General features: G+C 39.9%; 1 protein-coding gene across 1 annotated transcript in view; it reads right to left on the reverse strand.

The window, feature by feature from the left end:
- The window catches only part of TSPAN7 (tetraspanin 7), a 122,600-nt gene extending 98,592 nt beyond the window's left edge, over window positions 1-24,008 (reverse strand). Inside the window, exon 1 of the mRNA XM_040633006.1 lies at window positions 23,895-24,008. Coding sequence (XP_040488940.1) covers window positions 23,895-23,975 — 81 coding nt within the window. The 5' untranslated portion in view covers window positions 23,976-24,008. The remainder of the gene's footprint in view (window positions 1-23,894) is intronic.
- Between the last annotated feature and the right edge of the window lie 11 nt (window positions 24,009-24,019).

Consider the following 24,019-nt stretch of genomic DNA (forward strand, 5'->3'; position numbering starts at 1 on the left):
GAATGAAAAACATCAGGGCACAATCTGTTTAGTAGAGCAGGATTCCAAATCTGTTGCGCTCCTCCAGACTTTAAAAGTTTTACAGTGCTCTTTAAGCACTTTCACCAAATCATTATCTCTTAGTGGCTCAGTGCCAATCATGTGGCTAACCAACTAAAAGGCCTGAGCAGCATCAAACAGAAATTCTCAACTCAGAAAATCCAATCCACCCTTCTAACGCTAACCTAGCCTCGGCCTGAGGGTTAAATAACCACATATCCATTAGCAAAACACCCTTCTTGTCAAGAGGGCCAGTGAAAGTAGGTGGTGGAGAAGGGTAAGTAAGCAGTGAAGAGAAGCAGGGACAAATGGGGAATTTAAATGCCTGAGATTTTTGTCCATGTTCTAGCCCATTATCAAAAAAAAACTGGGATTGTTCTATTAATGCCTTCTTTCAAAACAAAGACAAAGCCACTCCAAAATATCACTTCTTCTGGACAAGACACTCACTCCTGGAACTCGATTGCCAGTGAGTAAGATGGCATCCCAGGCTCAGAGGCCATGGAAGAAAGCACTGAGGACAAACATCCGTGCAGAAACCTTTTCTTAGCATTTGAAATGTTGTTCGAAAAGAGTCCTGATTGTCTCAAGTTGGAAGACTCTTTTCATCATGAGTGTTCCGAAATACTCAGGTTACCATGAGGGGTGACACAAATCATCCCAAGATTACATGGTGGAATTGGCAGAAGGGTTCAACATGACTTCTTTCTCCAGCAATTCTTGATTGGCACACAAGGCCAAGAGAGGAAAACCAGCAAACACAGCATTTTAAATTTGTGGGTAATTTTTTTTTCCTTTTCACAGAGTATCATTTCGGTACTGTTGATAGTTTGCCTGAACTAAATCCACAAATAAAACCAGCAAGATTCCTGTGGTTATTCTGAGCCATAACCTATAGTATTAAAATGTACTTAAATGCCTCTAAATGTTGCAATGCTCCAAACCTTACCTCATTTTTTGCTATTATGTAAGAATTGTTATATTCTTATTACGGTATAGTAATATGAACACAACTGCTGACCACCTTCCCACCTAACTTTTCTGTGTTTCTCGAGACACACTAATAAACTGCCTATAAAACCCAGAATATGAATACCACCTTGACTGGAAAGGGAATCAAAGGGGAAAAGAGAAAGCACCTGCCAAGCACTCCGACTCACATATAACTTCAATTCTCCTCTCAAATCATCTCCCAAGCTCCAATCACAGCAGTTAGTGGTCAAGGCAAAGCTCCCCCTCTAAGAATGTGGTTCAGCAATGTAAGCAAGGGTTTCCATTCACTTTACCGCAGACAACTGCTACTGCTTACCGAGGTTAAATTTAACCACCAAAGTAGCCAACATTCTGGAAATTATCTTTTAGGACAGTAGTATATATTCTGGGTTTGCTTTCAAACACCCAGTTTTATTTTAACCTGAATGAACAACAACAACAAAAAAACCCTAGAAAATGCAAAAGAATCCAGAAATTTGTGGACCTAAAACTTCATACTTTGTGATAGAGGCTAAGACAAGTCTCCACTAAGCCAATCATTCAGAGAACTAAACATGACCCTCCAAGTAAAATGAAGCACCCACCAGATTCGTATTAAAATGGGGTAAAACTCAGGACTCAGCTCAATGGCATCGTCCTTCATGGATTACCGTATGTTCTACCTATGAATCATAAACTACCCGACAGTCCCTGAATTACTTTAAGTTTCCTTCTGCCCCGTAATACAGTATTATTTAACGAATACATATTTGAAGCTACAGAATTAAAATTTAAACATATTAAACATGAGTACAATGGCGGTTGCACAACAGTATGCTTTTGTCAAAATTCATCAAATCACACATTTAAAATTAGCATATTGCATTGCACATAAATGCAACACGACTGGGAACAGATAATTCACTCATAAAACATGGAACCAACGGTGACTGGGGAGGAAACCGAGGGAAAGAAACTTGCTTAGCCTAGAGCGGGGTTTCTCAGCCTCACCTTCTCCTTTTAGTTGTGACAACCAAAAATGTTTATAGACACTGCCAAATGTTCCCCTGAGGGCAAACCTCCCCCCCTCCCGCTGAGAATCTCCGCATTACATCCTTATAACAAGGATCTATTAAGTAAGGATTTATTACGAAAATCTGGCCAAAGCTAGTGTCTTCATTTTCTTTGGGTAAATACCCAGTAGGAGAATTAATGGATCATATGGTAGTTCTATTTTTAATTTTTGGAGAAACTTCCATACTGTTTTCCACAGTGGCTGCACCAATTTGCATTCCCATCAACACTGCAGGAAGGTTCCTTTTTCTCTGCATTCTCACCAGAGGGGAGGGGGGTGGTGTATGGTGTCAGAAGGTAGCCACACTTGTGGTGAGCATAGTATAACATATAAAGAAGGTGAATCCCTATGTTGTACACCTGAGAGTAACATAACACTGTGTGCCAACTATACTAAAAAATTTTAAATCTTTCACATCATAAGAGTTAGGGAAAAAATAAGATGTCTTTTCATGGGACAATGAAATATAGCCCCCAAAGTGATTATAAGAATGGGCAACAAATATATGAAAATATATACTTTCTTGTTATTAGCCAGAGGAACACAAATTAAAAGCACCATAATACTATTAAACATCCACCGAATTGGAAAAACATTGAGATGTTTAACAAGATGAAGTGCTGGAGAAGATGTGAAACAACTAGAATTCTCACCAATCCATAATCACTAGAAAAAGGGGTTTAGCAGCATCTTTTAAACTAAAGATGCATCTACATTTTCACAGATGTTCAACAGTAAACAAAAGAATATTCATAGCAGCATTATTCATAAAAGCAAACTGAGGACCACCCAAATGTCCAAAAACAGAATGAGTAATCTGTGGTACAGTCATATACTGAAATATTATAAAGCAATGAGAAAGAATAAACCTAGCCCCAGGTAACAACATGGCTGGATCTTTTACGTTAAGTCAAAGAAGTCACAGAACACATGGAGTATTCTCAACGTACATATATTCAAAGACAGACAAAAACAAAAGAGAAGTACTAGGCTATTTAAGGGTACATCCATATGTGGTAGAACTCCCAAAAGCAAGGGGATGGATGATAAATCAGTCTGTATAGTTTTCCTACAGAGGAAAATATGAGAGAGAGGGTCACTCGGGAGGCTATGGAGGGGCCCTGACAATGTTCCAGTTCTTAACCTTGGAGGTGAGCTGGATGAGTAGTAGCTTTTTAATTCTTTATTTAAGCTGTATGTGTTTTCTGACACTTCTTTATGGCTTTCCCATACCATAAAGACTTAATTTTTCAAACACAATGTAATACAACCATTTCAACACATGCCGATGCAGTCCACATGTGAACCACATTAACTGGAAAGAGCAGAACTGTGCATTTAGGGTTATTACAATTGCACAGATGTGAAAATACAACGACAAAGCCCACAGGCTAATTGGAAGCGATATGATCAAATCATGTTCATCAGGGGCTTTTCCTGGTGGTGTGCTCAGGTTCATAATTTCTTTTTTTATTATTATTATTTATTTATTTGTCAGAGGGCGAGCGAGCACAAGCAGGGGGAATGGCAGGCAGAGGGAGAAGCAGGCTCCCTGCTGAGCAAGAAGCTCAGACGCCTGGCTTGAGGCCAGGATCCTGGGATCATGACCCGAGCGGAAGGCAGATGCTTAACCAACTGAGCCACCCAGGTGTCCCCCCCAAAATTTTTTTAATTTAAATGTTACTGAGATAGAATGAGCACCTTGGTCCTATCTAAGTCTTTTTTTTTTTAATGTTACGTTAGTTACCATACAGTACTTCATTAGTTTCTGATTCAGAGGAAAGGGGGGTGGTGGGAGGGGTTAGCATGGTAATGGGTATTAAGGGGGCACATATTGCAATGAGCACTGGGTGTTATACGCAAACAATGAAGCATGGAAAACTACATCAGTTTCATAATTTCAAAACTATTTGATTGCTGTCACACAATAGATTAAGTTTAGAGCTGGTGGTGTCAAAAAATCAATATGCAGGGGCGCCTGGGTGGCACAGCGGTTAAGCGTCTGCCTTCAGCTCAGGGCGTGATCCCGGCGTTCTGGGATCGAGCCCCACATCAGGCTCCTCTGCTGTGAGCCTGCTTCTTCCTCTCCCACTCCCCCTGCTTGTGTTCCTTCTCTCGCTGGCTGTCTCTATCTCTGTCGAATAAATAAATAAAATCTTTAAAAAAAATCAATATGCAAAGAGAAGTCCAATTGACAATGAGTTTAGAAAAACCACAAGTCCCTCAATTGATGTTCGATAGGCATCTTCAGAAGGCAAACATACAAGGCAGATTTGAAAGACTTAAAGACTGTGTACCCAAGTCTACACATCAGCTGATTGTACAACTGATATTCATCGGCCATGGAAAATTTTTGGTTGACAATTATGTTTCATGGCAAAAAGTTTTTATTGTCATTATAAAGCAGGGTAGTGTTGTTTTCTTGCCATTCATTAGGGGCATAAACAACTGGTCAGATTATTGCTTGAAAGCAAGTTCAAGGGAGGAAGCAAGTTCAAGGGAGGAAGCAAGTTCACTGTAGCTGACAAACTTTGACTTGGCAATTGTGCCAATGAGCTTAACCTGTGGATTAGGTAACTGTTTAAGCTAGTGTCAGCTCCACAGGAAAATGCCTGAGGATTCCTCTGCTTTCAGCTTTGTTTCTTTAAAGCAAAGAAAAAACTGCATCTCCAGCAGCTTTTCATGACTTGGCTTCTGTCTTGTTCAATGTGGTTGGGAGCTTATAGCCATGAGAGACAAGCTGACATTCTTACCATCTTTCACAGCAGCGAGACAAATAATACCCATGCAGTTTGGGACAGTAATTTAGTCTTGTAGGCATGTTTGTTTGTTTGTTTAATGAGAGTAGCAAGACTATCCCCATGAAGGTTTTCAGGATCTCTTATGTCTTGCCCACCCTGGCCATAAACTGAAGAGGGACAAAGACATTTAGAGATTCAGACCTCAGGAAGTGAATGGGCAGCTGCCCAGTTGTTCAGGAAGAGCTCTGTGACTGACATTAGGGTCCCTTGGACAGTCCTCGACTGCCACCACTTACCTGTGGAGCAGTATAATGCCCACTTGAGAAACTGGGAGTTTTGAGCTGAGAGGACGGGAAAACATGAGAAAAGATGGCCCTGGCCTCAGTTTTCTACAAAAGAACCATAGAAGATAATGACTCCCACTGAAGTTGTAAGCATTGACCTTTCTGGAAAACCAAGGCCGCTTCTTTGTGCATGAAGCCATGGCCAGCTTATGGGAGCCAAGGCTGGCGCCGACGAGCACTTGTGCCTCAGAGCAGTGTGGACTCTCAGAGTACCCTCTCACCCATCTTCAGAGGTCTACCGTGGAAAACTGGGCCCCACTGGAAGAGCACCAGGCCCAGTGCAGGTGGAGAGGTCCAAACGGAAGCCTTACTTAAACATGACCTTGGGCCAAACTCTGGACCCCAGCTGCCGCTTCTCAAAATGAGGAACAGTAATTACTACCTCAACAGGTTGCTATGGGAATTAAATAAGATAATGCACATGAAGTGTTTACTACTATCCTTGTCCAGGCTGCCTGGCTGGCTCAGTCGGTTAAGCGTATGCCTTCGGCTCAGGTCATGATCCTGGGATCCTGGGATCGAGCCCCGTGTAGGGCTCCCTGCTCAGCAGGGAGTCTGCTTTTCCCTCTTCCTCTGCCCCTCCCCCTGCTTGTGCTCTCTCCCTCTCTCGCTCTCTGTCACTAAATAAAAATAAAAATCTTTTTAAAAAATACTATCCTTTTCCTTCAGTAAACGCTCACTAATCAAGTAGCAGCTCTAAATAGTAACAACATCGCCATGACCTAATACAGTTGACCGTATACAGGGTACTCCCTTGCTGCTGACGGAACCATTTGTAACCCTCCCTTTGCTCCATATGCATCACTCAGCACTTTGCCCTCTTCAGTGAGAAAAATCCACTTTGAGAAAAAGCATTGAAATCAACAGTAAAAATATCTTCTCTCTCTTAAGCCTATATATTATATATATATATATAATATATATATATATATAATATATATATACACATACACACACACACACACACACACACCAATGTTCACGAAAGCATCACTTCTTAGAAACAGGAAAGAAGTGCCCCCACTGGGCAAGAAAACAGATAAATAATGATATATCCACACCAAGAATGAACTAGATCAGAGATAGGCCAACTTTCTGTAAACAGTAAATATTTACTATTTTCTGTAAAATATTTTCTGTAGACAGTAAATATTGTGGGCTTTCTGGGCCATCTAGTCTCTGGTGCAACTATTCAACTCTGCTGTGTTGGTGTGAAAGCAGCCCTAGTTTCCTTACAATACCTAGTTTACATACAAAAAGAGGTGGCTGGCTAGATTTGGCCCATGGGCCATACTTTGTCAGCCCCTAAACTTGAGCTGCATTTATCAACGTGGAAACATGTCAAACAATGGTGAGCAAAAAATGCAAGTTTCAAAACAAGATCCATAGTGTGGTTCACTTATACAAAGTTTAAAAATCTGAAACCGATACTTTATAATCACTATAGATATGCATGTATTAGTAAATGTACACAATTTATATTTACTCAATTTATAAACTCTGAATTTATGACAGAGAGATGTAGAGGACTCAACTGTAATTTTTCATCTTTCTTTAAAAACTAAATATCCAAAGCAAATAAGGCATAATACCAAGATCTGATAAAGTTGGGTGGTAGATACAAATTATCATATTACGCCCTGTATTAATATTGTATTTGAAACACATTGCGAAAAAAATCTTTCATTGTTTAATAGAAGCGGGCATTTTCTTTTATTTTGAAGAGACAAGGCTTAAAAATCAAGTTAAATCTTTTCGGTCTGCATTAACTTAATCTAGTAGCTAAAATGGAGTGGGTCAAAAAACTGCTGCATTATGAATGACCTGATGATGTAAAAATAGGCACTCCATCCTTGAGGAACAAAGGAAAACTACACGCTATAAAATGCCCAGAAAATTTTATATGTGTGTGTGTATATATGTGTGTGTGTGTGTGTGTGTGTGTATATATATATATATATATATTTTTTTTTTTTTTTAATTAAACTCTACGCCACACATGGGGCTTGAACTCACGACCCGGAGATCAAGAGTTGCATGCTCTACTGACTGAGCCAGCCAGGTGCCCCCAAATTTTTGTTTTTAAAATAGCATTTACTGTTTTCTTAATTGCAAATGTAATTCGTGCTCTATGTAAGGGGAGGAAAGAAGCCTCAGAAAATAAAGCATAGAAAAAAAGTAACCCACAAATTATCTTACCACCCAGCTATAACTATTAACATTCTGATATGGGTCCCCCTCCAGGATTTGTTACATGCATTTTCTTCCTTACAAAAATGGTATACCATATATACAGACTGTTTTATAGAGAGCTTATTTGAACAGCTTTTCATTAGAATATTTATTCATTTATGCACCTCTCTTTTCCTGGATTTTTATCTCAAAAGTATTCACATGCTAGATACAGAGTTGGCTCCTGACATCTTGGTTTAAAAGACTTTGATCTGAGTTTCCAATGACGTGGAGAAGTGCATTTCACCTCCATTTGTCATCTAGACCAAATCAAAGGCCCCCCAAAGCACTCATTGAGCCAACATTCAGAGCTGCGTGTTCTAAGCCACTTACAAAAACTGTCAGGCTAGCTACCTCTGCAGACCGGGACGATCTTATGAAAAATACAACATACAAAGCAGTTACTTGTTTGTTCTCAAAACATCTCTGAGGAATATAAACAACGGCCAGCTTCACGTCACAAATAGCGCAGCTGCTGTTAAGGAGATTAATAAGTAACTTGCTCCAATAACTTGCTTCTACCTTGTCGCAGAACCTTCATCCCTTAAATGAGGTTTACTGGAAACTCAGGCTTCCGTTAGTGCTGAATGCTGGCCGAATGCTTTGCTACACCTATTAGACCTACTACCAACAAGCAATTTAGCATCGACTCCATGTAGAACTCTGGGCTTACCATGCAGTTGAAAAAGAGTCCTGTTTATGATCTCACGCTTCTTATGCGAACAAATGGACAGACCTCAATTTTGCATCTCCACACCGACCTCCTCTTTTAATTCGGAACTTGACTTTTTAACAACTTTAAACATCAACCTCATAACCCTTCTTTGTTAGCCAAGGAGCTTTACTGTTAGGAGAAAAGGAGAGAATAGGGAGCTAGGAATCACACCTGCTTGGCCATACCTCCCCACAACCATGAAAAGCCATTCTTCCAGGCCAGAGGGAAAAGTGTGGGCTCCTAGAGAGCTGCTGAGGAACCTGCAGAGTCTAGTGGCCAGGAGGTCACTGGGCCCACTCACTGAAGTTTTTCCTTTCTCTGCTACTTGTCCCTGTGTTTCTTTCTCCTTCTGTCCCTACATCAGCCATGTCTCTTGTGTCTTGAGTTCAAGTGCCCCCAAAGAACTGCTCTGTCCAGATCTCACAAGCCTGGTCATCTTAAGTTCCACTGACCAGCCAACAAGCAAATAGCCAAGGGTCAGATCCTTTCTCCTGGTCAATTCACAATGTTCATGGTGGACAGTGGGAAAGGTCAGGAAGTACAGAGAGGGCCAAATGTAAAGAAGTGCGCAGGGCCACTTTTGTCAGCAAGGAACACAAGTGAGCAAGCTTCTGAGAGCTGGCCTAGCTCTTAAATCTATGGGCATCCCCAACTGAACACATGCAAAATGGAGCACATCTTATTAATCTCAAACCAACTTTTAAGGTCTGCATTTCTACAAGGGCATCACCATCGTCCAGGTTCTTCAAGCACATAACACGGGAGGTCTCCCTCATTCACAAATATCCTTGTCTTCTCATAAAGTGGCTGTTCACTATCCTCTATCCTGCATTCTCATTGTCACCCTAGAGAAGACCCTGTGCTTTTTAACCAGGTTTCACCACTTCTTGCCTTTCTTATTCCAACCCAACCAACTTACTGTTTCTAGATTAGGCCTGTAAACAGCTTCCAAAGCTACCACTCCCTGCTTGAAAGTATGGTCTAGTCTTCCCACTCCTCCAGCAAAAATAGGTCCAAAGCCCTAACCCATGCAGTCAACCCACCATAAGGCCTATGTGTACTTACCTAGATGCACCACATTTGGTCCCTGATTATAGCTAAACTCATTCCTGTCTGAAACACAGAAACCATTCTATTTATGCCACTTCCTCCATCTGAGAGCGGTCGTGATCCTCCCAGGGCACCACTTGTCAAAATCCTGTCATTCTCCAAGGTGGATTCTGTCCTTTTCACTTTCCCAAATTCCCCGGATAGATGAGCTCTCCCTTGGCCCCACAGCACTTAATTTAAACTTCTAGTACTTTTAGTCCAGTGCTAGATCTATTGGTGTACTGCATACTTGACTTTAAATTCTCTTACTAGCCACACTGAAATTAAAAAGAAACAGGTGAAATTAATTTTAATAATGTTTTAACTTAATAGGCCCAGAATATTAACATTTCAACACATAATATAAAAATGGAGATTTTTTTCATATTAATTCTTCAACATCTATGTATTTTATACTTGGAGCACATCTCAATTTGGACTAGCCACATGTGAAGCACTCAAGTGGCTGCTGTATTGGATAGTGCATGGCTAGCTCTTTCAAGCCCAAAATTGGGAGGCTTGCTTCACTCCCACTCTTACATGCCCATTTAAACTTCATCTTTTAAAAGACTTTATTTATTTATTTGACACAAAGAGAGCAAGCACAAATAGGGGGAGCAGCAGGCAGAGGGAGAGGGAAAGCCCAATGCGGGGCTCAATCCCAAGACCCCAGGATCATGACCTGAGCCAAAGACAGACACTTAATGATTGAGCCACCCAGGCACGCCTCCCATTTAAACTTTAAACTTTAACACTTGAGGCTAAGGATTATTCCTTCCTTATATTGGTATCTCCTAGAGCAGGAGTCAGAAAACCATAGCCCATGGGTCAAATTGGGCTGCCCACCTTTTTGTAAATAAAGTTTCATTTGAAGATAGCTTTGCTTCTTTATTTACATTTGTCTATGCTGATTTCACATGACAATGGCAAAGCTGAGTATTTTCAACCGGGATCATATGGCCCACAAAGCCAAAAATATTTATTATCTGTTCCTTTATAGAAATGGTTTGCTGACCCCTTTCCTAGAGCAGTGATTGCCAAAGTGTGGTCAGTGGGCCAGCGCTGATCAGCAAACTGTCATCAGTCCAAGACGAGAAGCTTGCATCAGAATGTAAATAATTTTTTTTGTAACAGGACTTTATTAATGAAGAAAATAGTATATTAGATAACAGCTCCTTATCTCACCACGACCATTTAAATGACTTTATTGTAACTTTTGCCATATAATTTTAAAAATTTTATAAGAAAGACATTTTTTAAATTGCTTCTGAGTCTTCAGCTGGCTTAAGGCAGTCTCTCTGACTCATGTCCTGCGTATAATCTCTGTATTTTCTTACAGGATTTGGTTTTGGTTTTATATTTATGCATTTAAACCAACTAGAAGCTTTAATATTATTTAAGCAAGGGCTCCAACTTTACTTCCTTCTATATATCCAGTAGCATCATTTAAACCTAGCTTTTTTCTCACTAAAATGAATGTTCTTTTTCATATAGTAAACCATATACACTAGAATTTATTTTTGGATTCTCTATTGTTCCACTGACCTATTTGTCTCTTTCTAAGTCAATAAGAGATTGAATCAATTAGTCACTTCATAGCTCTATTAGTTACGTATTACCACAAATGTAGAGGCGTAAAACAGCATACAATTATTACCTCCCAGTTTCTGCAGGGTCAGGAATCTGGGCACCGCTTAACTGGGTCTTCTGTTTCAGAGTCTCACATAGCTTCCATCAAGGGGTCAGGAGGCTGCAGTTTCATCCGAGGCCTACAAGGGGAAGGATCTGCTTCCAAGATCACTTGATTGTTGGCATCATTCTGTTGCTTGCAGGCTGCCAAACTGGGGGCCTCGGTTTCTTGCTGCCGGTCAGCCAGAGCTGCCCTCAGTTCCTTGCCATGTGGCCCTCCATAGCAGATCACAATATGGGAGCTTACTTCTTCGAAGCCAGCCAGGGAGAGTCTCTCAGGAAGGTAGACATTACAGTCTTATCTAATGTAATCATGAACATGTATTCACATGCATTTGAACATCTTTGTTGTATTCAATTAGAAACAAGTCATAGGTCCTCTCAGACCCAAGTGGAGGAGGTTACATAAGGGCATGAATACCAGGAAGTGGGAGTCAAGAGCAGCCATCTTATAGTCTATCTGCCACAATAGTATATTCTGATAACTGGTAGGGTACCTACTTCCTTTTTCATCTCAATTTCTCTTGATTTTTCAGGCATTTGTTCTTCTATATAAACATTATTATTTTATCAAGTATCACCCTTACCCCTCAAAAAAGTCCTGTCAGGATTCTATTTGGAATGACACTAAACACATTTTTAGAAAACTGGTATTTTTATGATAATAAATCTCCCCACTCAAGTACACAGTGTCCTTTAATCTGTTCAGATCTTATTTTATGACCTTCAATAAAACTTCAGTTTTCTTCATATAAGAGCCTTGTCTTTCTTGTTAGCTTTATTCTAAAGTACTTACTATATCTGTTGCTACTGAGACTGGAATTTTTCCTCTCTCTCCTTTTCTAAGACTTATGCTAAAATAATGAAAAGCAAGTAATTTTTGTAATTTTATCTCGTATCCAATTGGCCACTTTAACAAATTCTCTTAGTTTTTTTTTTTTTTAACCAGAATCTATTGGGTTTCTTAGTATACAACAATTGTATCCATGAAAAGATCCAACATAAAGGTTTTTGTTGTTTTTTATTGCATTGGCTAGATAAACCAAAATCATAAATAATCATAGTAAGAAAGAATCCTTGTCTAGTTCCCAACTGACTCAAATGTTTTTAATATCTTATTATTTTTAAAAAAATATTTACTGTTGGTTTTAACATTTATTGAGTGGAAATGATCTCTGTTAATAAAAGAATGGTAGATACTCTACCCTCAAGGAAGTGGTGTATAACTCCCCACTCCTTAAGTGTGATCTAGGCATAGTGACTTTCTTCCAAAGAACACAGTATGGGAAGACGGAAAGAGAGTAACTTTACCATCTCAGCCAGGTAATCAAGGTCAACATCAACAGCAATAAGTCATCTTGATAGTATGCACCCTTCATATGTTGGGATGAAAATGGCACTTAACCTCTGTGGTCTTTTTTCCCAAAACACATAACCCTAGTAACCATGAGAAAAACATCAGACAAATCCCAACAGAGGGACACTGCACAAAGTATATGACTCCTACTGTTGAAAAATTGTCAGTCATCAAAAACAAGGAAAGTCTGAGAAACTGTCATAGCCAAAAGAAGTCTAAATGTAATACTAGTAAATGTAATATAGTAGCCTAAATTGGATATTAGGTAAAAATTCAGAAAATCTGAATGAAGTGTGGACTTTAGTTAATAATGTATCATTCCTGGTTCACTAACTGTAACAAATGTACAATACTCATATAAGATGCTAATAAGGGGAAAAACTGGTTACATGGTATATGGAAACTATGTACTATCTCCACAATTTTTCTGTAAATTCAAAACTGTTCCAAAATTAAAAGTTTACTGAAAAATAATAAGGTAAGTCATCAACACTTCATTTAAGTGACAGATTTATATTTATTTATCCTGCATAAGAATCCTCTTATTTCAATGACAGAGCTAAACTCAGTGACCTAACCTCATCATATCTTTGGTTCCTATTCAAACACTTTTGCAATCCCAGTTCTTTTTGGTAGCAAACTATAAAATCCAAAAAGTTAATCATCCTTGCTTTTCATGATAGGGAGTGTTGTGATCAATTTACTCATTTAACAGACATAGTACCTCCCCATGTGCAAGATATTAAGGAAAAAAAGCAACACACTATACCATAAGGAATAAGATGGCCAAAACATGTGTGCGTCACACTTTACAAAGCACTTGAATGTCATTTAACTTTCAAACACCTGACTAAGGCAGGTAAGCATGGATCTCAATCCTGAAGAGGGAACTGAGGCTCAGAGATACTTATGTGGCTTGCCTGAGGTCACACAGCAAATGTCCAAATCAAGACTTCACATAGGACTGATTTCGAATCCCCTACAAGAGAGGGCAATAGTTAAAAGAATACCAAGTGACTGATACAGTTTAGAATATGAAACAGAAATTGAGTGAAGCAAGAAATCCTCAAATGTTTCATTAGAAATAGAAAATGAACAGAAGTAGTGATGAGAATGTACAATGAACATTTACCACCCACACTCATATTATCAAGCTTCAGGTTCCTTTTCAGTGCAACGGGGTCTACCTTTGGGAAGTCCTGGAACAATCCCTGGAAATCAGAAATTCTCAAATAATCTTTGTGGAACGATTAGAACAATTAACTGACCCAGGAATTCTGTATATCACCATGATGATGTTTGGAGAATGGGACTAAAGTGCGGAAGCAACTTCATTTCTCAGAGAAGCAAGAATTGGTAGTCTGAGGCAAGAATAAAAGTCTCTATACTTCTGGGGAGAGGAAAATTGATTATTCAATAGGTATGGTAACTAGTAACCACCAGCACCCCCTTTTAAACCTATTTGATCAATGGCAATTCACCTCAGTCTAATTATCAATGACAACTCAACTTGCTTCAGGGAACATACTTCTGAAAGCCAATTACAATGACAGTCTCAGAGAATTCAAGGTCAACCAAGCAGCAGCAGACGCACTGCAGTGAACACACTTTTCAGAGTCAATCAACAACAGTCTCACCCAAATGGTTCTAAAGTCAAGGTCAACCACTCATGCCTCTGTAACCAAAGCAACTCCCAAATACGACCACACTTCCCTAAAGGATCAGAAATCTACTTTACTCATAAACTCTCTCTCTCCTACTTTGCTTTTTGTTTCATATATTGGATAATAGTCTAATCTTTTGACAGAGGGCAAACCAGGACTCTTTTTAACTTCTTCTAAGTGCAACTGTGAACAGAAATAGATACACCCTGAAGAAAAGAAACTACTCCAACTCCAAGATTTCAACTGGAGACCTTTGCCAGAGACCAGTTCAGTGGGTAAGAAAAATACGAGATGGGCTACATCTTGCTTGTGGAATCTTCTCAAACTAGCTTTAGCACAACAGATCACGTCACAGAAAAGCATTCATATGGTAAGAATTTATTTATAACAAACTGTATCACAGACCACAGAATCACATCCCAGGAATCAGAATCACCTTGTGACTGGTTTTAAAAAATACATACCCAGGCTGCTCTCCAGATCAATTAAAATCAGGAGATAGGACCACACATCTTTTAAAAGTCCCTTGGTGATGCTGATGAGTACACCTATAGTTAGAAATGAGTAGCAAGGTCTCCCAAAAGTGACAAGGACACTTTGATTTACTCAGAGACACTGGAAACCTAGCTTCAGACTTTGGAGCAAAGCAGAACAAATCAATAAACCAACACCAGATACTCAACAGCTACATATTCCCTAGCAATCTCCAGATCCAGGAGACTCAAGGTGAACCAGGGCTGCTATTATATATTGAGTTCTCTTGGAATCAATAGTTCTCAATCCTACTTGAATAGCTGAATCACCTGAGAGATAATTTAAAAGACAGAAATGTTGGTACCCAACTCCAGACCAACTGGTTCAGAATCTCTTGGGGTGGAGCCTAAGCATATATTTTAGGTCTCCTTAGGCAATCCTGATGGGCACACAGGGTTGAGAATCACTGATCTAGATTGCTCAATTAGTATCTGTACCTGACCCATTCCATCTTCTAGTAAAAGGCACCTGCAATTTCTTCTAAAACAGATGATGAAAACACCCACTCTGTCTTACAGAAAGCACTAAAGAAAATCTTGCACAATAGAACTGTGATCCTTAATACTACCACAAACTAGTTAACATGCTTTCATGTTCAACTGATCAAATAACGAAAAGGAAAAACGAAGAAAAACCCTCTCCTATCTTTCCCCCCTATGTCCTTTTCTTGATGAATATTGGGGCTCTATATAAAAGAGGCCAAAAATGTGGAGCCAAGAATGAAAAGCCTTCTGTCATGGCAAGGGGGATAACAGCCAAAAAAAAAAGAAAAAAAATTAAAGATTTATTTATTTTAGAGGTGGGGAGAGCATCTTAAACAGACTCCGTGCTGAGCAAGGAGCCCAGTTTGGGGCTCGGTCTCAACCCCAAGATCATGACCTGAGCCAAAACCAAGAGTCAAACACTTAACCGACTGTGCCACCCAAGCGCCCCCCAAAAAAAGAAATTTAAGAGCAGTAATCCAATGATCTGTTTGCCATGAAGAGAGAACCCAAATCAGAGGATGCTGTAATGGGAACAAAGGAGAAAAAGACATATGAATATATTTTAAAGTGTGCTTTGATTTGGTTTAGCAGTGCATTAGTCACCCATGTCAAGGGTTTGATACATTTAAACAAAGAAACGCAGTCAGAGATGACTTTCAAATCTCAGCACCTTCTGAGGTGCTTACTTAAAACAGTATATAATGCTGAACAGTCAATGACTCATAAGTAATATAGCTCATGGTGGGGTCAAATCAAGAACTCTGGCTATAATTAAAATTGAGGAAAGTATTTCATTCTAATTGGACAAAAATTCCTCTAGTTTCTAAGCAACTACTAAGTGGAAAAGACTTAATGTTCCCCAAATGCTATAAAAGGTAGTGCACATATCTTAACCACATATTGCATATAGGAAGTAAAGTTGATTAAGAAAAGACTGTTCAGATTATAATGTACAAGTCCTATAATAAACATGAAGAGTTATCTTTGTAGTAACAGAAAAACGGCAGAGCAATAACCCATTTAACATCATACTTTGAACTCTGGTGTTTCCACATTAAATTAATATAGCAAAGTCTGAATTAGGTCAGAAGGCACATGGGCCTTCACCTGGTGGGAAGAAATTAGAAGAGCAAAAAAGCAGCAGCAACCTTCACAGCTTCATTCTCATTTATCCAACCGTAGTCCCTGATGGCCATGTGACCTTAAAGAGGATGTGCCTTAGTTAGTCTGTTAAAACCTAGAACACTCCCCTTGACATCCATAAAGCTTTTTAAAAACTGAGAAGTAGATACCAATATCTACTAGAAGAGCCCAACTATTGCCATTTTAGATGCTCTAGTCAATCACTCACAAACAACTATGTATTTAATTAGTACCATACAATGAAGAGATACAAATATAAAGGACTTTCAGTTAAAGATGATGGATTGAACACATCCATTTACCTTGGCTATCTCCCAAAACTTCACTGAAATGACACTAAAAGGATTTTTAAAACCCACAATAACAAAGAGAATGGAAGACGAGACAAATGCAATGACATTTCGGAAGCTGAGAAAAAGCCAGATCTTATGGCAGCTATGAGAAAAGCCAAGAACAAAATATTTGCACACAAGCACCCTCAAAAGGCAGCTTAATGTACACCTGGAACTGGGGATGAAAAAGGGGCTAAAATAAGAAGGATCTGGTAAAAAAAAAATATCTTCTGTAAAAGTAATTAGATCCCCTCCAACTTCTGTCTCTTGCCTTTCCCCATTCCAGCATAGGCTGGGATTTATTTTCTAGGGAGGGTGAATAAAACAGAGGGTCTCTGAACTGCGAAACAAAAGCACAGTGGACACAGATTCTATACTTATAGGAGCTTGACAAAGGCTCATATACTGCACGTGAAGACATCCAAATTCCTAACTTTTTTCATTTAAAGAGAGGATTTGAAGATGCTTCTGTAGGAGATGTGATCAGACCCAGGGAAAAGACCTAAAGATACTGACCTCGTTTCCAAAACTCAATTGTCCAGCCAAATCACCCAACTTAAAATCAACAAACTCCCATTTCATATAGTAGGAGCTTCCAATCAGCTTTTTAGCTCTACTCTTAAACATGTACAGAACAAAGAGCAAAAGTTTATCAGAAATTTGAGGTCTGTAATATGCCAGAAAACAGAGAAGTTTGAAGGAAACCATACAGAAGAAGCAAACTTTTAAAAATCAGTAATATTGCCGGAGGGGTTATAAAAAGAGATTACATTTTTGAAACAAGAGCAAGATGCTAGGAAAGGAATATTCAGATCTCAAAAAGGAGCTCCTAGAAATCAACATACAAAACACAAAATCTAGTGGGAGAGATGTCCCACAAAGTAGAGCCAAAAAGATGAAGAGGTAGGGGCACCTGGATGCCTCAGTCGGTGGAGCATGCAACTCTTGATCTTGGGGTTGTGAGTTCAAGCCCCACGTTGGGTGTAGAGATTACTTAAAAATAAAGTCTTAAATAAAAGATGAAGAGGTAAAAAATAGGAAAGAAAATTAGAGAATCTAAGAGGTACAACACTGAAAGGGAGAATAGGGAAAATGAAAGGAAAGTAATCAAAAAAAAACAATTCAAGAAAATTTCCCCAAACTGAAGGAACTCAGTTGCCAGATTGAAAGGATCTACAGGAAAGAAATGAAAACAAACACATAACAAGACATATTCTGGTCAAGTTTCAGAGCACCAAGAACGAGTTTCCAAAAATTTTCAGAGAAGGAAAAGCAGAATTTAAGAAGAATTAGAATAAGATTTGATTTCTCAATAGTAACAAAAGCAAGAACATTGGGAGGAGGGGAGGAGACAGCAACACTCTGAGGGTAAATAATTTACAAACTAGAATTCTATACTCAGCCAAACTATCAAATTAAGTACAAGAGCAAAATGAGATTTTCACACCTGAAAGACCTCAAATTATTAACCTACCATGCATCCTTTTCCACAAAGTTACTAGATTTGCTCCACCAAAATGAAAGAACAAACCAAGGAAGAGAAAAACGGGACATATAGGAAACTGAGGATCGAACATAAAAGGAGACTAGGTTCCCCAGGATGATGGTAAAGGGTGATTAAACTGATGCTGGCTCTTTCAAAGGCCCAGAGAACACTAGTCCAGGTTGAAGGTCAGGATGCTCTAGGAGAAGTGTCTCCAATGGGAACAGACAGGATTCATGAAGTGTTTGAACATACTGAGTGAAGATACACAGCTCTTGGGGAGAGTATGGGGAAACATTAGGGGCAAACATGGAAAAGGATATAAGCAAAGGATATAAAACAAGGCAATTTTAACTACAGGGAAAACAAAAAGCTGTGCAAGCAATCATAATATACACACTAAATGGCTCAGCTGTGAGTAGGCTTACCTAGTGAGTAGGCTTACATTAATGTAACCACTGACTAGTGCAGCCAGAACAATATACAATAATGATAAACGATATATTGGGGTCAACCCCAATACAGAAAGGATGTGAACGTGAGAGAGCTAAATCTTCATCTTCCATAGTGGGAAGACAATATATAACACCTAATACTGAAAAGTTGAGTAGTAGAAGAACAAGGGCATTAGTTAAAAATGAAGCAGCAGCTAGCAAAAGTTGGTAAACATTCTATTGAGATACCTGGCATGTAACTGCCATTTAATGAATGTTTATTGAATTACACTGATATGCAAAATAATAAGTATAAATTTTAGTATGTGCCAAGATTCAAACACTTGGTAAAATGTAGGGAGTGCTCTTTAAGATATTTTTCTCCTCTATTTAACCCAAGGACCTAAACTTTCTGGATGACAAAAGAAAAAAGAAAAATATTTTGACCTTATTCTTTTAAATCCTCCCCAAGAAAGGTTGGTGATGCTTACCCAATGAAAAAAAGAATCATTCCTATTTCACCATAAGAGAATTTGATAGCACTACTGATGAGCTAATTAGGTCCCTGGATAGTCAAAGAAGAAATCAAATCCAATATACGCTGAAATGGAGCAAAAGATATTTCTCTTCACACATTATTTAGTGGATTTAGATGCAGTGGATTAAGAACTCAAAAGAGTGTCTAAAATGCATTAAAAATTATAAATCAAAACAATTTACCTAATAAGTGGCATATTTATAAAGTCGTCCTGCTTGTTGTTGAAATAATTGTATTTGTTGTGAAGAAGAGATATTTTGTTTTGTATTAGGACAAAATAAATATCTTTTTTATTCAAGTTTAACAAATTAATTCCAATCCCAATTTTAGATTTTAGGTAACTAAAATGTCTGGCAAAGTAGCTGATCACAAAAATATAGTAACCGAACTATCATTAGGATAAGCGATTCTTATATTAAGTCCNNCGTATCCCGTGTTTGTATACATCAATATCAGGAATACATTCAATCAGCGCAGGTAGCCTGAAAAGAACACTGTTTTTAAAAGCCTCCCGATTAAGGTAAATTGAAATAAATAAATGAGCCCAAGAGTAGTCAATAAAATTTCATTTATTCATTCATTCATTAAGTAAATACTTCCTGGGTAAACCTATTATGTGCCAGGCACTGTTTGCTAGTCTTTGAAGCACAGGATAACTTATTCCTAGGTGTGTTTTTTTCCTCTTCTGCTATAAATCTGAAAATGAAACACATAAATCAGGGAAAAGAAAGGATCCATTTACCTAGCATTCAGGTGATGTTACTTACTGGAAGACAAATCATCTTACCCATTTAGACACTATTATATAAAGAACTACCTACCTTTCATCTTCAAAAAAGAATTACAATCCACCACAGAGACTGTTTTTCTTCTCACTTGGGATTGTGTTGAGCACGCTCTGGTATGGTGGTTGCAAACACCGGAAAACACAGTTAGTTTTGCATAAGACTTTATTTTTCTTCATAGGACTTACTATTATGTCAAGTCTAATAGCGTATAGGTTGCAAGCACTGTTAACATTTTGAGCCAGATAATTCTTTGCCGTGAGGGCCTGTCCTATGCTTTATAGGATGTTTAGCAGCACCTGTGGCCTCTATCCACTAGATGCCAATAGCACTCCATCCCCAGCTGTGAACCAAAAGGTCTCCAGACATCGCCAAATGTCAGACGGGTGGGCAATAAGGTCCCTGTTGAGAACCACTGCTTTAGAGGAACACCTCAGAAGGGGAGAGTGGGGGGCGCCTGGGTGGCACAGCGGTTGAGCGTCTGCCTTCGGTCGGGGCGTGATCCTGGCGTTATGGGATCGAGCCCCACGTCGGGCTCCTCCGCTGTGAGCCTTCTTCCTCTCCCACTCCCCCTGCTTGTGTTCCCTCTCTCGCTGGCTGTCTCTATCTCTGTCGAATAGATAAATAAAATCTTAAAGAAGGGGAGAGTGGGAAGAAGAAATCTTCCCTAACATTAGATTTCTGCTTGAGTAAATGCTCAGGTACAGCCACCTCTTGATGCTACTGGTCTACCACTATTTTAAGCTCAAATGTCTTCTGGTCCTAAGTCTAAACCGAAGGGAAGAGACGTAGTCCTATTAAAACAATTCACAAGGAACACAAAGGAAACAATTCTGCCTAATCTTCCCTCCATCTTCCACTTAAAAGAACAACGTCATCTTTTTTGTTAATTACCTAACCTAACCCCAGAAGTTTTGACAGATATTGGAGTACCTACTATGTGCCAGACATAGTTCTAGGTGCTAGAAAAAGATAAATTTCTCAACTGTATTTCCTGAATTGATAAATCACTCTAATAAACAGCATTTTATTCATGATCTTGGATTTGGCAAAAGATTCCTAGATATGACGCTGAAAACACAAGCAAGGCAAGAAAAATAGGTAAATTGGACTTTATCAAAATAAACTTTTGTACTTCAAAGGACACCATCAAGAAAGGGAAAAGGCAATGCACAGAATAGGAGAAAATATTTGCAAATGATATATCCAATAAGAGTCTTAAATCAAGAATATATAAAGGACACTTGCAACTCAATAACCCACATAAAAAATGGGCAAAGGATATGAATAGACATTTCTGCAAGAAAGATATACAAATGACCAAAAGCACATAAAAAGATGTTCAGCATCACTAGTCATCAGGGAAATTCAACTCAAAACCACAATGAGATATCTATGAGGATGGTTAGAATCACAAAGTCAGATAGTAACAAATGTTGGTGACAATGTGGAGAAATCAAAACCCCCATACACTGCTGGGGGGGGATAAAAAATGGTGCAGTCACTTGGAAAACAGTATGGCAGGTCTTCAAACAATTAAACATAGAGTTACTATATGACCCAGCAATTCCCAGCAAAGAGATCTGAAAATATACATTCACACAAACATTTGTACGTGATCATTATAGCAGCGTTCACAATATCCAAAAGGTAGGAACAACCCCAATGCCCATCAACCAACAAACGGATGAAAGAACCGTGATATAGTCATACAGTGGAGTATTATTTGGCAATAAAAAGAAGGAACATGGAGGAATCTTAAAAATATTACATTAAGTGAAAGAAACCATTCACAAAAGACCACATACTATATGATTTATATAAAATATTCAGAATAGGGAAATCTACAGAGACAGAAAGTAGATTAGTGATTGCTTGGGGAGGGGAGGGTGGGGGGATGATAGCTAAATGGTATGGAGTTTCTTTTACAGGTAATGAAAATGTTCTAAAATTGACTGGGGTGATGGCTGCATGTATCTGTGAATATACTAAAAACCAATGAACTGTACATTCTTAAAAGGGTGAATTATATGGTACGTGAATTATATTTCAATAAAGCTGCTTTTTAAAAAAGCAACCAGCATTTAAAGTACAATGGAAAACAGGACAGTTGGACAATACTTTATTAATGAGAATGTCTTATTTAAAATAACCTCGAATCTGGAGAGATCTCATTCTTTTGGTTGTGAAATGACTGAATGTTATTTAAACTACTGAAAATGCTCCAGGTAAACATTTTATTTAAGATTATAAAAACTTAGAACGCAGGCATCAAGAACTTCAGAGGACATAAAATGTAGTGTTTGTTTAAGATGTATTAGGGGGCATTAATTAATTATATGCACGGGGTGGGGCGCGGGAGGTAAGCAAGAAGAATTAAAGAGACAGATGAAAAGCCTCCGTCTAGAAGACTCCCTTCTTCACCAGCCTGCAGTGATGCTGGAAGAACAACACTCCATATATACTGTAAATCTTATTTTTCAGGAAGCTAAAAATAATCACCCATATGATTTACTCCAGTAACAAATAAGAAGTCAAGTAAATACTAAAGTGCCAAACACAGAGATTTAAGGAAATAAATAATAAACTAAACCAGGAATGGCTACTAGAAAGTTTCGGCAAAAATGTTCAACCTGTGTCGTTTTCAGTCCAAAGTCCGTTTCTGTGTCTGCCTTGTGTGATATACCAGTTAATCTAATCCTGTCTCACTGCAGAGCTCTTGGAATATCTGGTCCCCAGGGTCCACAGTTCCCCGACCTGAAGAATCACCAATGCCAGTGACAAGGAAATGCCCGCGGCGGTCGGGGGCATGCATTAGAGATTTTTTTTTCATCCTTAATAAATCTCAGCTTCTGCCTTGGTCATTACAAACAGTTGGTCATTACAAACAGCCTAGTTCACCATCAACCTAAGTCTGGGTACCTCACACAGTACTATGCCAGGTTTCAAGCCAAAATTAGGCCTAATTGGGGCGGGGGGGGGGCACAGAGAAAAACAACCAAAGGCGGGATTAGCTTTTTCTACAGAGCCTCAGGTTTCAAAATGAGTGCCTTGAAAGGTGAAATGACCCAAATTACTGGGGAGGAGGGGTAGGTGGTAAGAGACATTTATTCTCCTGCAGGGTGGCTGTGGCTTGATGTGGAAATGGGGAACTTGGGGAGGGGGTTTCTACATGGAAAGAGAAACAACAGGGAACAGTCTTTAGGTACCACCCACCCCTCCAAGTGAATCACTGCAGTGTCAGCCCCGCACTGATTCCACGAATTGCCAAACAGGATGAGGTAAGGCACAAGCCTTGTCCCCCCCCCCCTCCTCCAGCTACCCCCGCGCGCATAAGGGCGCATCCCTCCTCGAGGTGCACCACGCAGCCCCCCGAGGCCTCAGCTGAGGGGATGACGTCACCCTTCTGCATTGAGCTTCAAGGACTGGGAGCAGCACTGGTTAGATGGGGAGTAGAGTTGGGGCGCTATTGCTGTCACCAAGTGGCGGGGGTCTTCCCTCAGGACTCTGCGGATTGGGTTCGCGCAATAACAGACCAGATGAAGAGCGGAGGGGTGGAGAGGAGTGGGAAAAGGAAAAGACCCACCTCTTGGGTCCCCGGGGAAGCTCAAAGATGCCCTTAGTTTATGTAAGACCCTCTCCCCTCTGTGCGTCTCCGCGCGACGGTAGCTCCCTCTCCCCAGCAGTACGCTTGGGGGGCTCTGGTCGCCCTTGCCCAGCCAGGCAGGCACAGGGCTCCTGGCACCTCCCTCTCGCAGCCCCGCTGGGTTGGGAATAACCGGGAATCTGGGATCAAACCCAGTGCTCCCGCACCCTCTCCCAGCCAGGTTAGCTCCTAGAGCCACCTCGAACAGGCTGGTAAGGGAGGTCGGGGAGGGTTGTCCAGAGAGGGAAACAGATGAATAAACCCTCAACTTTCCCTAGAGGCTGACCCTATCACGCGAGCTTAAAAAAATAAATCAGTGCATTAAAACAAATTTGGGAAAGGTCGACAACCTGCAGTCACCGCCACCACGCAACCCCTTGCAGCCTGCACCGGGCGGGGTCCAGGGTCCAAGCAGCCCCAAGCTTGCACCCCGCCATCCTGCAAGCCCCAGCCCAGCCCCCTGAGCCTATCTCCTTAAGGAGGGGACCGAGACGAGATTTTTGGTTTGGGTTTTTTCACCCTCTTTTCCTTTCTCCAAGCATCACTAAAAGGATTGACGGCCGGAGGCCCGGCCACCCGCCCGGCTTGGCCACTCACCCAGAAAACGAAGGAATAGATGATGAGGAGGGTTTTGAGACAGGTTATCACAGGTTTGGTCTCCATTCTCCTCGATGCCATACTACAGAGCTCCGGCGGCGGCGGCGGCGGCGGCGGCGGCGGGC

This window comes from Ursus maritimus, assembly GCF_017311325.1.
Source record: "Ursus maritimus isolate PB19 chromosome X unlocalized genomic scaffold, ASM1731132v1 scaffold_X1, whole genome shotgun sequence".
NCBI lineage: Eukaryota > Metazoa > Chordata > Mammalia > Carnivora > Ursidae > Ursus > Ursus maritimus.